This window comes from Pipra filicauda, unplaced genomic scaffold, assembly GCF_003945595.2.
Source record: "Pipra filicauda isolate LSUMZ 115617 unplaced genomic scaffold, ASM394559v2 scaffold81_size6448238_pilon, whole genome shotgun sequence".
Classification (NCBI taxonomy): domain Eukaryota; kingdom Metazoa; phylum Chordata; class Aves; order Passeriformes; family Pipridae; genus Pipra; species Pipra filicauda.
This window is the reverse complement of record NW_024104998.1, coordinates 2,559,019-2,574,227: the sequence shown is the minus strand read 5'-3', so window position 1 is coordinate 2,574,227 and position 15,209 is coordinate 2,559,019. Positions and strand designations below refer to the sequence as shown.

Here is a 15,209-nt window from a genome sequence, read left to right as displayed (position 1 = left end):
TTAGTGTATTTGCCATAGTTAAAAATTAAACTATTTTAATTTAAAGATTAACTATTTTAATTTAAAAATTATAATCTGATTTTTAAAACATGGGATATTTTTATTCTAATCTAATCTTGGCTTGTAAGCATATCTGAATTCTACTGTCTCAGTTTTGATCTTGCATGCAAAGGTGTTGAAGGAATAGCAAAAATAACAAATATGATGAGGTAATTCTCAAGGGATATTTTACTTATGAACCTTAAGTCATACAGAAGTGTCCATAATGACCAAGGATATGCCTGTATCATGTATCTGCATTGAGTGTTTCCTGATTTTCTGTTAGCCAAAACTGCTACTTTTGCTGGTGCTATCTCCATGTTTGTTAGACTGGAACAATTTCTGTTTAATAAGAGAAAGTTCATTTTACACCTATTGCAAAGGAAACGTGAAGTATTTTGTTTCTCTTGGTGCTTACTGAGTCACACAACAGCATCTCTGTGATTTAGTGCTTGCCTTACACACCTGCTTTTAATTAATCACTGAACAGGATGCATCCTGAGCAGATACATAAGAAGTGGAGAACTCGATAAAATTTGTTTTGATTGTTTAACAATAAACTTGCTTTCTTAAGAGAATCAAAAATGTAAATTCACATTTTTCTGACTCGATTCTTCTAGGCAACAGTGATGATTTTGTGTTGTCTTCAGCAAATCACTGCAGCTCCAAGGAAAGGTGTGTCTTAGTAAAGGGAACATATGAAAGCTGCAGCATACCTCACTGCAGGAGTATGTTCTACCTTACAGGGGCAGCTGCAGCTAACACTGTTGTATATCTGTGAGATCCATTTGTGTGTCCTTCTATTATAACTCAAGGATATTTTACTTTTTCATTAGCATCTTTCAAATTCGTCTTAGTTTGGATTAGCATTGTGTTATGGAAGTTAGTTCTGCTTACTGCAGTCTGTTTTTCACATGGGAGTATACGAACTGAATTCCTTTTGGATGAGGCCAGACTGGAAGATATGCCTAAGGAATGCAGGTATGCCCATTAGAAAGTAGTCCAGTATATGGTCCTGTGAGCTGGTAGTCTAGTAAAACTAGTCTGATTGAAAAAGACACTCATCCTGAGGAAAAAAACCCCACTTTTTTCCTTTTTGATGCCTTTAGGTCAGTCAAGAGGAGTGGAGTTATTGGACCAAATTGTTCATTTGTCTATCTTGAGTCTCTAGATTATTTCTTTTCCTGTGTCTTTATCTTTTAATAGGTGGATAGACTGAGAAATGCTTTTCTCCAACTGATTAGTTGGTAATTGCCTATTATGATAAGTTAAGCTACTCTTTTGTGGGAGTGTGGTATTTGAGCTTGTGTCAGCTGCACAAATATCTTTGAGGGAACTAGAAGTGATGTACAGCAGCAAGTAAGGATTAAAGTGACTGTTCTGGAAGCTGCTAAGCTTTCTGAGTTTAAACAAGCTGTGTAGATGAGGTTGATTGTCTTGTGGCAGAAGCATAACACTGAGAAATACTAAAATTGCTTCTCCTCAGAAAAATGTCATTGTTGTAGGCACTGGCTTGTTATCAGGCTGAGTCAGTGGCCTTCATTTTGTTGTTGAGGGGAATGTTCCCTATTGTGTTGACTGTTGCTAACAAGTCATTGTTGGTGAGCAAAAGTAAGCAGTAGTTGAAAGAGGGTATTTAAGTTCTCTCAGACACTGCAGCAGGAGAGATCAAAGATCTAAGTAATGCAACTGTCCTCTGAATTGATATGAGTAAGAATTTTTCCTGTTTTTTTAAATACTATATTTTTCAATATCTATTTCAGCTTTATTTCATGGAAATCTGTGATTAAAAAACATTTTTATTATGTTTATGTACCACCTTAGCATTGCTCAGACAGATGAAATATCTGAAATAATTGTGTTTTATAAGCTAATCGCAAGTAAGTGCTTGGTTTCCATATGAGTGTGTTTTCTGGTGGAATTGACAGTGTTTTCTTTTTTTGTGAGAGCTCACACAAAAAAGCATGTTTATGGAAGACAGGAGACATAATTGTTGAAAGTATATTTCACTTTCAGATATTCTGAATATACTACATATTCTTAGAAATTAGGTTATTTTTCATGTAGTTACAACCGCTTTAGATCTAGTTGAACCAAATTAAGTTCCCTCATTCATTAAATGAATATCCATTTCATCTTAGTGATTTTGACAATTGCTAGGATGTAAGGTTCACCCCCAAGAGTTCGTTATCAACTGTCTGCTTCATGATATTTTTTACTTGCTTTGGTAGTCAGAGCATACTCTTAGTTCATGGACAGTTGGTGTACTCTTTTATACACTTTTTTACTAATTTGACTTTTCAACCCTGGAACCTGCATGAACGTGGCTGCATGTCATGACCCTCTGTTACACTGCTGTGAAGTAACATCAACAACTTAGAGGATCTACTTTGGTTCCTGAAACTAGTTTGATCATCAGTTCATGGATTGCGTTTGCTGCTATGTGGAAGGATTAACTTATTTCTGGATGCATGTATCGGAGGGTGGGGTGGGGAGACTTGTCCATTTGATGGTTAGTCCTATTGCAGTTTGTGTAATATGACCATCATCTGAACTTCAGTGCTGGTAGCTAAGTTATTGTTCACACCCATGCTGGCACTTCAAGAAGCTGAGGCAACTTGATACACCTTTTAGCTTAGCATTCATAAACCTTTGTCTGTCATGCTTAAATGTGTTTGGTTATTGAGTTACTGTAATATCCATATGTTTTTTTCTGACTGGTTTTAGATTTCTTAGCAGTTTATCCATGGCTTTCTACAGTAGTGGAGCAAACTCTTGCTTAGGATAAGGCCTTAAATGGGAGGAGTGTGACTCACATTTTTCCATAGTAGAACTCCCATTTTAGTGAGGGTAGCTACTTAAAACCTAAAGGTTTCAAATACCTTGAAATAAACCATAAGTGTACTTGTAATAATGGAAGGCTAAAACTTTATTTCTGTGATGTGTTGGGAATTGCTTTGGATGTCTAAATGACATTTATTCAACACCAGCAGAAGAACAGGCAGATGTACAAATTTTCTGTATTTAGACATATGTACAGTTTCACCCTTGAGGATCTTTAGTCCACTTGAAATTTCAGTTCTTACGTCATGCCAGTGGGTTATTCTGAAGCAACATGTAACTTAGCCAAATCCTTCACATAACTTCTGACACCTTCTTATGTTATTATGGATTCTTCTTCAGAAACATCTTTAGTTCTGTTCTTGTTTGGGAATGACTTTGCTGGAAACAGCAGTGCTTGGTTTTTATTTTTACACTACTGTGCCTATTTGTACTACATGCTAGTAAATCACCTTAAAATTCTGTTTATTCTGGATTAGAGACATGATTGCAAAAAAGAGTAATGCATTTATATAAACAAGTTACCATGTGACTAAAAGGCTGTTAATTTATTTATAACTTTCTAAACTATATATAAAGGTACGTATTGCTCTTCTCTTTCTGGAACATTTTGTTCCAGGGATCAACTTTGTGGAGTAGTTCCCAAATGGCAGCTGTCAGAGGTGGTGTGACACTTGCGTGAGTTGGTTATTTCTTAGATGTCTTTTCTGTTTGCTATACAACTTAGGAAAGTGTAAACAAGTGAAATGAGTAACTCCCAATGTGAATGAGATGTTCTGTCACTGGTTTTAACATAACACACACATACACCTGTTTTAAAAGTGAGGGAGTCTAGAGCTACTAGCTATGGTGCATTTTGGTTTCTCATATTTCATATAGATGTATACTATAAAGTTTTCTCCTAATAAAAACTGTTGGTCAGCTTGGATAGTAAAGACCTGCTGGGATGCGCTCAGATAACTTGGTCCTTGAAGAAACTTTCCAAATTCTTCAGCATTGAGAGTAGAGAATTCAGCAAAGTTGGCTTTTTTTTCTAGGGAGATGCTCTGTTGTGGATCCTGTTTTATTAACTACTTTCTTATCCTGCATCATGGCTCTTTTCATTAATTTTTTTTTCCTTAGTTTATAGATTCAAAAATATGCAGGTAAAGAACTTGCAAGTAACCCATTTTGCAACTGACACCCATGTGACTACACCACACACTTGGAAATGACACTGAGATTTCCTCTGGGAATAGTAACACTTGGAGTCTTTTCTTAAATGTGCCACAGATACTCTGTCTGTGGTAACACACTTGCATGGCTTAAATGTTCCTGAAAACTTTAGTGCAGATCCTAAATTTCCATGTATCTTAGTGACCTAAGGTGATTGATAATGTTTCATGTTTTGCTTACACTGTTATTCTGAAATTGTTTTGGTCTCTATACTGAAATATGTTTTCAGAAGCACACAAGATATATATTCATGCAGTTCAAGTGGGGGTGAAGATTTTTATACTCTTTTGAAGACTTGTGACTTCTAGAACTATGATTATGTTAGGCTTTCTTATCAAAAAGTTTGTTAACCAAGATGATGTGAATTGTAAAAGCTTACAGTACAGAAAATAGCCAGCACTTTAAATGTTGCTTGTTTATTAGAGGCCCATGTTTTTTCATGATTAGTGATCTACTGGCATCAGACCTAGGACCTGTTTCTCTGAGGAGAGAGGATGGGTGCTCAGGCCGGCTCAGCATGCAGTTTTTGGTTCCTGTAGGCAGCTATGTCTGAGCTGGAGTTTCTACATTTGAAATTGCTGTCGTGGTCTGGCTATTACCGACAATATTGTCCATCTCCCCAGTTCCACTGCAGTGTAATTCTGACAGTGGGTATAACCAGGGGTTGTCTTGGAATAAAGATTTGTGTCACCCATACTGGATGTAATGTGGCCTCGGGAAATACCCTGTTTAACGTTTATTTAGTTACTATTGCCCCCACTATTCCCCACATCACAGCCCCTGACCTCCCCCATGATCTGGGCATGGATCTGGGCAACCTGCTTTGGATGGTCCTGTTTGAGCCAGGGGGGTTGCAACAGGTGACCTCCAGAGGTCCCTATCCCACCTCAATCGTTCTGTGATTCTGTGGAAAAAAGCTTTTTAGTATGGAAGAGATAAAAACAAGCAAGTGCTGGATTTTGCAGGAACATGAAAGGGATAGTAATAACAAAACTATACTTAAGATAAAGGGCTTTTCTCTGATCTAAGAGCTGATTTGAATTTATACTGAGCTTCTAAACTGCTACTTCTATCTGTTACTCCTTGTAGCAAGTAGCTAAACTTGGGTAGGTCCTACTTTGCAAGACCAGTAAAGTACAATTATAACACACTTGTATATTTTTTTTTAAGTTTGTTTTGGCTAATAGCCTACACTTTCTTTTGGTTTTGTCTTCTTTGAAACAGCTTGTCCCCTTGAAATGAAAGGGAGGGGACAGGAAGCAAGATGTCAGATGAGAGAATGCTTTAAGTAATAATGATACTTAAAAAAAAAAAAAAGCTGTGGAGTATTTTCTACAAACCTAACCCTGCTATTTGACCTTCCAGATCTCATTCAGAATTATACTGTTAAAATAGACAGTAAATTATATATATATATATGTAAAAGGTGTTTCTTTTTATATAATACCTTTCTTATATTACATATAAAAATTGATATAATGAAGCTTATTTACAAAAACTCAGTTTTATTCTGCTTAGAATAAAAGGGAATTCAGTTTGTGTTGTCCATTGGTATAGGTAAGCACAAATTCATTATTGCTGTATGGAAGATGTGTTCCTTTCACCAAAGATACAATTTTCCACCCTTCAGGAAGCAGTGATATTTAAATTTCAACATAGGCAAATGAGACACAATTAAAAATGTTACAGTATTTTCAGGATTTATATACTGAATTTCTGTAAGTAAGTGATTCTTTTAAGAACTCACAATTCATAAATTCTTGTAAGATCTACTAGAAACCTCTGACAATCTTGCTTGACCATGATTAATTCACTCAGGGAGATGAACAATTTCACGTGTCAAGGTGGAATTTATGAAGGTGAAACAGGCAATCTTAATGTGGTAGACGAAGTCCAGGTCATGTATGAATTTAGGCAATAGACAGAATACATGGGTAACGACAACTCTATTGGCTGGTTAGGAGGGAAATGTTTCATGTATCTACCATCCACTTGAACTAGTCACCGTGCTGAGAAAAAGTAGAGCTTAGTGGAACTTCTATGTAGGAAACCAAATATTGCACTCAAAAACTGTTGGGATTTTTTACTATTTCTCTGTGTATTCTGCTGGATTTTCTGTATTTTACTATCACTGTTTACATCAAGATGTACTTGGACTGTCGGCCAAGAGCATGTGCTCGCGTATTCTAATCGTGTTGAAACTATTAAATGTGTTGTCTGTATTTCATAACTTTTTTCACCAGAATGGCTATGATCAAGTGTTTTCTTAAACTGAAATAACTGATTATTCTGGAAGATAAGGATGATTTCTGAAGACTGAACATGCAAAACTTGTTGTACCACTGTTCTTGTTCAATAACAGTATCTAGACCAAGTTCTCCTTGAATTCAAGAATTCTTGAATTGATATAAGAAAAGTACGGTAACTGTGAGAAGAAAAAGTTATGCATACACTAATTTTGTAGGCAAAACTGAAGGGTAGCTTTTATTTGATAAGTATTTCATTCTTACTTTTCATGATTTTAAATCAGGGCAGTTTCCTATAGTTTTGCAGATAACTAGCTTACTGCACATAAGGGTTTTTTCAGCATTAATATTAGTATTTCTTAAACATGTTCTGTGTTATCTTTGAATTATTCTAAAACATCTTTTATTACTAAATATTAGAAGTAAATATTTCTTGTAACAAGTGTCAGGCGCTAGATAGCTCTTCTGAAAAACATGAGCATGAGGAGCTCAAGATCTGTAACTACGAATATTTATTTTTCAGTACAGTGTTCTTTTGAGCATGTTCTTTGAAGTGCTGAGAATTTTACAGGATACTTTTCTAAGAGAACTATCTAATTTATGTAGAATCTAAAGTTTTTCACAGTGCCTATGAGGATGACTCTTGTGTCCTGTAGCTGCTTTGACAAGCATTATTTATCAAGTACAGAGGAAATTGATTAACTGTGGAGCAGAATTGTGTAAAATTGAATTCATGGCTATTTTCCGTTTTTTCTTAATAAAATGATTATGAAAGAATTCCATCTGAAGACTGTTGAAAGCTGGCTGCAGTTTATGATATAACGGATAAAATCTGCATCCTTGGCCTTCCAACAACCTTTACACCAGCAGATGGTGGGCGTAAAGATGTCATTCATCATTTATTTACAATGGACTTTATTTATTCTAGTGTCAACAGCTGCCCCAGGGAGCGGGTTATTGAATTCAAATGTGAAGCTCTGGGTTATTTGCTTCCTTTCAAATTTGTCTTCAGAGCTTAGTTGCTAGGAGTCCATTCTGTGCTCTAATAATGATTCATGTATTGTGAAGCCATTCAGTAAATTGGGTTGTCAGGGATTGCCAAAAAAGGTTTAGAGGTCTTGTTCCGATTTTTTTTTTTTTTTTTTTTTAACAGCGCTGTGCTATGGTCTGTGTCTTCTGCTTATGTGCCTTCTCTTGCTACTGTTGGAGACTTTGTCCCCAGTTGTCCCCTCTCTGATTTCCCCTCCATATTCCTCCTTGTCCCTGTCTTCTGAAAAGTAAAATTCTATGGTCCTGTGATTCTAAGTTTGTGGTGTTCAGAACCAAAGAATAAATATGAGATATGAAATAACAACACCTTGTTTTCTACAGGCAGGGCAGGAGTCCTTCCGTTCCATTACAAGATCATACTACAGAGGGGCAGCAGGGGCTTTACTAGTGTATGACATTACAAGGTGAGAATGCCAGCTGGATTACAATGATATGTCTTTGTAGAATTGTCCTATGATATTTAGCAGTGCTAAAATGTCTCATTTAATTTGGCTTTTTGTATAGATATTTGTAGTCTAACATTGTGTCAACTTTCCTCAAGTGCTCAAAATCAAGAAATAGCCTATGTAATGTATATACTTCCAATTTTCTCTGTATAGTAGTTAAGAAAAAGTATACATAAAGGCTCAGGAAGAATGAAACAAAATAGTTTTTTACTATTTGACCATCAATCTCTGGATTATCTTTATTGAGAAAATATTTCATTAATTCCTTTCTAATGTTTTTATTATCATGAGCATTAATTTTTCTTTATAACAGATTATTTTACTGATGTGCCATTCTGCAAAGGAGTAAAATAGTAAAACATAGAAGTTGGGTTACAAAAGATACCAAGAAACCTCTACTGTTGCTGTGTTTATGAGGTCTTAATGTGTTAATTTTTTTAGTAGCTGTTCAGAAGTTACAAAGATTTTCCTACTGTATTGAATAAAGTCTCTATATACAGCTTGTAATCTGTAAAATTGTGGGTACTCTGGCTGCCTTAAGAAGATTTTGGAGCCTGAACATTTTCAGAAGTTGCATACCTCCTTTTGTGGATCCTGGCTCTTGTTGCTGCATTGAGCAATGACTTTTTACTAGAGATTTCCTAAATGTTTTCCTTTTTGTTCCCAGTTTATGTTTAAATATCAGGAAGTAACATATTCTTTCCACTGGATTTCCAATAAATGAATCTTTGATTTGTAAATAAATGGTTTACTCTGATTAATATCTTAAAATCACTCTGCAAGTATGAGATTTAATTTTTAATGTATACATTCTGTAAAAACTGTAACATGCCACATTAGTATATCTCACTTTAAAAGACTTTACTGCCAAAGTTATTATTCAGTTTATAAACTCAGAAAATTAGCAATCAGTAGAAAAAGCATTACTATATGAGTATTTGTACTGTTGTTTGAGTTGTTGAAGCTGTTGGGGACTTTTAAAATTCTGTTCAGTAGATTTTATATGTATATAAAATTATAGATTCTTACAGCTATAAGAATCCTCTTTACTCTTTGTAGCAAACATGTTTTCAGTTACTTTTTAGGCAGAGTTCATTAATGCTCCTTGTTTACAAAATTTTCGTTCAACTATTCTACCTCTCACAAAGGGATTACTAGCTTTTATCCCTGGAGCATGTGTACTAATAAATGATTTGATTACTCAAGTAGAGAAGCTGACAAAGAGAGCCAGAGGATTTCTTGAAATACTGTTTTTAATTTTCCTTCTCTTTTATAACTTAGGAGGGACACTTTCAACCACTTGACAACTTGGTTAGAAGATGCTCGTCAGCATTCCAATTCCAACATGGTTATAATGCTTATTGGAAACAAAAGGTAAAGTTTTATCAGCTATTATTTTGTAAGAGGGAAAGATTTATGACTCTGTATTTCAGTTTTTGGTTTTTTCTTATTTGTAGGAAAAATGTTGCCTTTAAATTCCTTTCAGTCACTGGGCATAGTTCTGTGGTAAATCTAAACCCTCTCCTATTCTAATTAGACTATACAATGTGCAGCACATGAATCAACTACCTTATGTTCTGAGTATCTTTTTTAGAAATAATTTTATTTCTAAAGGATTGACTGTGAGTGCGTGAAGTCATGGACTGTGTGAATTACTTTCTCATTATGTTTTTTTCATCTGGAATCACCAATTAGAAGGACCTATATCTCCCTTATAAAGAGAATAAGATTCCTAATTTGAGATGTTCTAAAGTGCTTTAGTTTTTGGTTAAGAATCACAGCAGAGACAATGTCATTTAAAAAAACTCAGAAGCCCATACCACAGGATTCACTTCAGAAACTTCTCTCAAATGTAAAAAGTATGTACCTCAATGATTATATGAGATGCTTCTGAATTAGCCTGTTCCATATTCTGTATCTTTTTTCCAGGGTTGGAGGCAGAGAATGCTTTTTCACCATTTCCTAGTGAATTCACTGGGTGTTGAAAATACAACCAAAAGTTTCAGAAGTGTTACATAATTTGTAAACAACTTGGTCTTCTCATCAGCTACACTGTCCAAAATTATAAAATGGTTCCTTATGATGCTGAGACTTCGATCTGTAGTGAAGGTCTTTATAAAAACACATCAGCGAATACATTAAGTTCATCCATAATTTTTCTAGTTTTCGATGCAGTGAATCGTAGCATAATGTCTAGATTCTTTTGCTGGATGCAGGATTTTTTCAAAATATCAAAAGCATCACCTCAGTATTTAATAATCCATTAGTTATGGGCCTTTACCTAATTGACCTGAACTCGTCTCCATGCCTCAGCAATTTTTGAAGGTAAAGATGTGAGTTGAAATAATGGCGTGTATGCTTGCTCCTTAAAATTTAATTAACAGCTAGATCATTTCTTAGATGCTGCTGAGAAACAGCCTTGTGATAGAGTGAGTCTGGTTTTGCTACTCAGGCCTGTTCAACTCTGTACTTTCTTCTTCTTCCCCCTCTTCTTCCTTTTATTTTCTCCCTATGTATACCCACTGCCGCTACCTCCTCCTGAAACACATGTTAAGCATTAAGTAATTGTGAAGTTTGTCAACTTTTTTTTATACCTAATCTGGAAGATGACTGACAACTTTCTTTTTCATTGAGGAATATAATAAGCATAATCTTCACAAAACAATATAAAAATGTAATCTGTTCTATGAAATGAAGCTTTGGTAAGCCCGTGATGTCCCTGAGCAACTATATGTATACCTTTGTGAATAAAAATATGGCACTGAGAGAAACGTTAGAGTGCACTGTTTGCATACTGAATTGACATCTGTAACTGTTCCTGATTATCCTTAGCTGTTAAACCAAATTTTCATGTCTTACATTCTGCTGATGCAGACTATACCACGATTGTACGTTATAATATGCTGCTTGCAGTTAGCTCAGAAATGCCCAGTCAAACCAGGTTTTATTCAAGCAATAAATATTCTTAAAATTTGTACTGTAAATTGAGTTACAGATCAAGGTGCCACATGGATTAAAGTTCAAGAAGCTTTTTAAGGGAGTTTTTTTTTCAAGGAGGACAGGAAGAAAACTCCTTCAATTTGCTTGCATGATCCTGAAAGTTCTTATTGTAGGGCAAACTACTAGAGATGGATGGAAAGAAGAACATGTATACTAGCATAATATTTTTGAAGGAATACATACTGTTCTTATGACTCCCAGAAGTGCATTTGACATAAGTTTGTAGTACTGACTTATGGCTGGATTTTAAGAGTGTTGAGAATTTAGTTTGAAATATAATGGCTGTTTGTTGAAAACATGACAAATACTAGTGTTAAAACATGACAAATACTGTACTTAATCTTCTTTCCAGAACAAAGCATAGCTATATTGATCTAGTAAGACCAAATGCTTCGAATTATTCGAATGGAGAGAGGAAGACAACTGTGGTTAGTAGAAGCAGTTAAAGCTCTTTAAGAATATGTTTAGGTATCGGTGGTGAATTTTGATTGGGCTGTCACTGCAGTTTTTGATACAGCTGCACTGTTTCAAGTAAAAAGTTGTTTGTGTTCAGTGTTATCTCCATGACAGAAGTGAATCAAGGTTTTAAGAAAGGTATTTTTGAGGGTAGCATGATCTTAGCAAATAAAGACATTGCTTAGGTTCAAAAAGAGAATGTCAGATAGCTAATACTGGGAGTGCTTAAATATAATGAACATCAGTTTCAAAATTGTTTTGAGAAAACATTTCTTGTATCCTTATCTTCAAACTATTTTTTTAATGTTTAAATGATCTGCTGAATTGTATTGACTCTATAACTCATCTGAGCTAGCATTTAGTTGTTAAAAGCAACAAAAACCTGCTTTGCTGCAAAATAGATGCCACAGTGAGTATTATTTATTTTTAATATGTGTATGATTACAAGGTTGGCAAACACTGGAGCCTAGTATGATACTTTTTATTTGTATTCTTACTGCAAATTAAACATATCTGTTTGCATGCTGTTTAGTTTAAAAATGTGTATCTGAGGAGATATTTTTACATGCACAACTTAGATGAGACTTTACTGAAAAATATATTTTGTGTTTATTATTTATGTATGTGTACCATTGTTGCTTAAGATGTAATGTACTTACAAAGAAGGACTATTCCTAAAGATTTAAAAAGTAAGAGTAACATACTTGTCTATATGACTTATAGAAACGGTTTTGTCTTCAGTTGTCCAGTCCAAGAGGGGTTTTTTCTGATCTTTTGTGTAATATTTAACTTCCAACTAAATTGCCTGGAAAGCAGGAAGCAAGAAATTGTCTAATAGTCACTTCAATTTCTTTTGCTATTAGACAGTCAGGCCTGGACTTTCAAAACCTAAATGCTAGCTTATTGGGAGAGAACAGCTAATGTAGTTTAAAAGAACTTATTCTTGCTTTTAGATCTTTTTATCAAAACAGAAATGGACTGTATGAAGTTTTGCTACTGAATAGAAAAAATGAATTTTATTTTTTAAATTATTTTTAATATTAAGAAATAATTTATAAAGCTCCCTTATCAGCTCAGCTTTACAGTATTGGATTGGTAGATAACGTTATACTAGAAGAGAGTAATATGTACCTAAAATGATAATGTCTAAAGCTACTATTCAGGGAATACCTGAATAAGTATACACTCATCCTGTTGAAAGCCATTTCATGAAGTCTTTGATTTATGTCAGCTAGGATTGATAGCTCAAGCAAGTGTGATGCCTGTGGCTATTCCGCATACTGTAAGTGCAAAGCTTACAATAATTCTACCTTATGTAAGGGCTTGAATTGATATCCATATCTACCTAAGTTCTGGAAGGGGCTCTTGGTTTATAAGGCTTATAAGCATACCAGTGAAGAATAATATTTACATGGACCTGTTGGACCATGTAATAACTTTTTTTTCTTCCGTCTTAGTGATTTAGAATCTAGACGAGAAGTCAAGAAAGAAGAGGGTGAAGCATTTGCACGAGAGCATGGACTTATCTTTATGGAGACATCTGCCAAAACTGCTTCCAATGTAGAGGAGGTAACTTTGCTGAACACTGGCATTTTACTAAAACAGTTGCTTTGAATTACACTTTGTACAGATATTGTTTCTCTAGAGCATTGATTCCTTAACTTGAATTAACTACTTTTTAATTTATATTATGAGAAAGACAAATGTCTGTGTTGTACCTGATTGCACAGCACTGATTATATTGTTGGGATTTATTAACGTAGTTGTGGGGTTTTTATAAGTATTTCATCAGAGAAATGGCTAATTTCTGTCTGCACTGAAATCTAAGACTAGAATAGATATGCTGGTCCAAAGCAAGCCAAACTATTGGTATTCTTGGCAGATGTAACTCTAACCTGTTTTATAGCCTCTAGTATTTTACAAGCTCTTCAGAGCAATCTATTGCAGTGCTTTGGTATTTGTGTTGTTGTCATCTTTCCACTACATGGTAGGAATCTTCTTTGCTTCAATTCACACACAGCTTCTTTTTTCTGTCCTCTACAGAGCTGCTGAAGAGGTCATTGTCTTGGTTGCTGTAGTCTGCTATGTATTTGAATAAGTTTTTCAGTTTTTGCTTCTTTAAAGAATTTAAATCTTTTCAAGTTTGGCTTATAGTTCATATTTCTGGACACATGTGAGTTCTTGCATATCTCACCTTGATGTACTGCATGCCTTTCTTGAAGAGGGGTTGTGGTGGACTGCTCTCAGCCAGCAACTGAATGCCCACCGAGTTGCTCACTTGGTCCCTCTGCCCAGCAGGATGGGGAAAACACTAGAAGAACCAAAGCAAGAAAAACTCAAGGGCTGAGATACAGAGTTTAAAAAATGAAGGAAAGACGTGGGAGAAGAGTTACAGAAAGGCAGTCACTCCCAACTGTGAGCAAGAGTGACTTTGACTACCCTTTAGTTTTTATTCTTGAGCATGATGTCAGATTATATGAAATAACCCTTAGGCCATGTTAGAGCTGTATTGTGTCCCTTATGATTTTGCCTACCCTAACCCTGATCACTGGCAGGAGGAGGGCAGAGTATGAAACACAAAACCTTGACACTCAGCTAATGCTAAAACATCAGTAAGTTATCAATACTGTTTTAGTCATAAATCCAAAGCACAGCACCATACAGGCTGTAAAGGAAACTAGCTGCATTCTAGCCAGACGCAGTACAGTGGTGAACAGAGAGCTCCAGCTGAGATGTTAGTGCTATGTAAAGCAGGAAGATTGCTTCACATGTCTTTAAAGCCCATACTCAGTTCATACATCCACAGTGACCTTTTTTTATAATAGCATGACATAGTTCAGCTTCTTACACTACCTGATCTGCATTATTCTTCTCCAGAGTTGTCCTAAACGCAAAATGTTGTGCAACCAATGAGATATTCTTTTAGAGGTAAAGCCTTTTACTTTTGAAATATTCTAGTTTTTTTGAAAAGTTAGAGTAAGTTACACATTGCTTTAACAGAATTCAATCTGGTTTGTTACTACCCGATTCTAGCATTATCACCTCTCTTTGTGTCAAAAAATATGTCCTAGTGAATGAATTGTCCAGTACCTAATGCATCTCTGATTATCAGGAGTCAAATGAGCATAAAGTTCTTTATCAAACAAGTTCAAATAGAATTCTCTCCTGATTATATGAGTGAGTGATGTGTGTGTGCGCTAACTTTCTAATTCTGATGGAAAAGCTTTAGGATATACTCCTTTTCAGTGACAGTCAAGTGCATTCCTTAAATGGTGTTCTCAGTCAACACTAAAATAGGTGGCATGATTTAGAATAGTTACAGCTACAGGAGCAAAATTGTAATCTTTAGTAGTTTCTTTATATGAACAAATTGACTTCTGTCATTAATGTTTTTTAAGCTGTCTCCTTTGTTTAATCCTGATTTCCAACACTGTGGAATACCTTAGTAAATCTGTAGCTGTAGCAGTGCATTGGCCTGTTTGGTGCCTGGATCTCAAGACAGTTTAAAATGCTCATTGTGTTCTTCAGGATTGTCTCATAACCTATAGCTTGGATAGAAATGTTTAGCAGTGGAAAACTTCCCACTGGTTCTTTATCTTATGCAAGGCTGTTGGGAAGTTTCTACCCTGCTTGCACAACAAGTAATTGATGGCAGGGAGTACAAGTAGGTGTAGGCTCTTCCTTCATAGTTACTTTGGAGACTTGTAAGAATTCACTGTGGCCACGGAGTTAAATCGTCATGTTGGATGTGGAATGGTATCAGGCAAAAAGAATTTCTGCATCATCAAGAGGATAGAAGGATTTTGGGGGAAGATTAGGCACAGGGTTATAATTTGACTGCAGAACAAGGACATTAATGCTAGTCTCTTCAGCAGTATCATATTTATTTAAACAGGGGTTTGTTGTTGATTTCCTT

At 35.3% G+C, this 15,209-nt stretch overlaps 1 protein-coding gene across 1 annotated transcript in view; it reads left to right on the top strand.

Moving 5' to 3' along the window:
• Positions 1 to 15,209, top strand: part of RAB2A (RAB2A, member RAS oncogene family) — a 41,717-nt gene that overhangs the window by 15,853 nt on the left and 10,655 nt on the right. Inside the window, exons 4-6 of the mRNA XM_027741669.2 lie at positions 7,713 to 7,795; positions 9,119 to 9,211; positions 12,751 to 12,862. Of these exons, the coding sequence (XP_027597470.1) occupies positions 7,713 to 7,795; positions 9,119 to 9,211; positions 12,751 to 12,862 (288 nt within the window). The remainder of the gene's footprint in view (positions 1 to 7,712; positions 7,796 to 9,118; positions 9,212 to 12,750; positions 12,863 to 15,209) is intronic.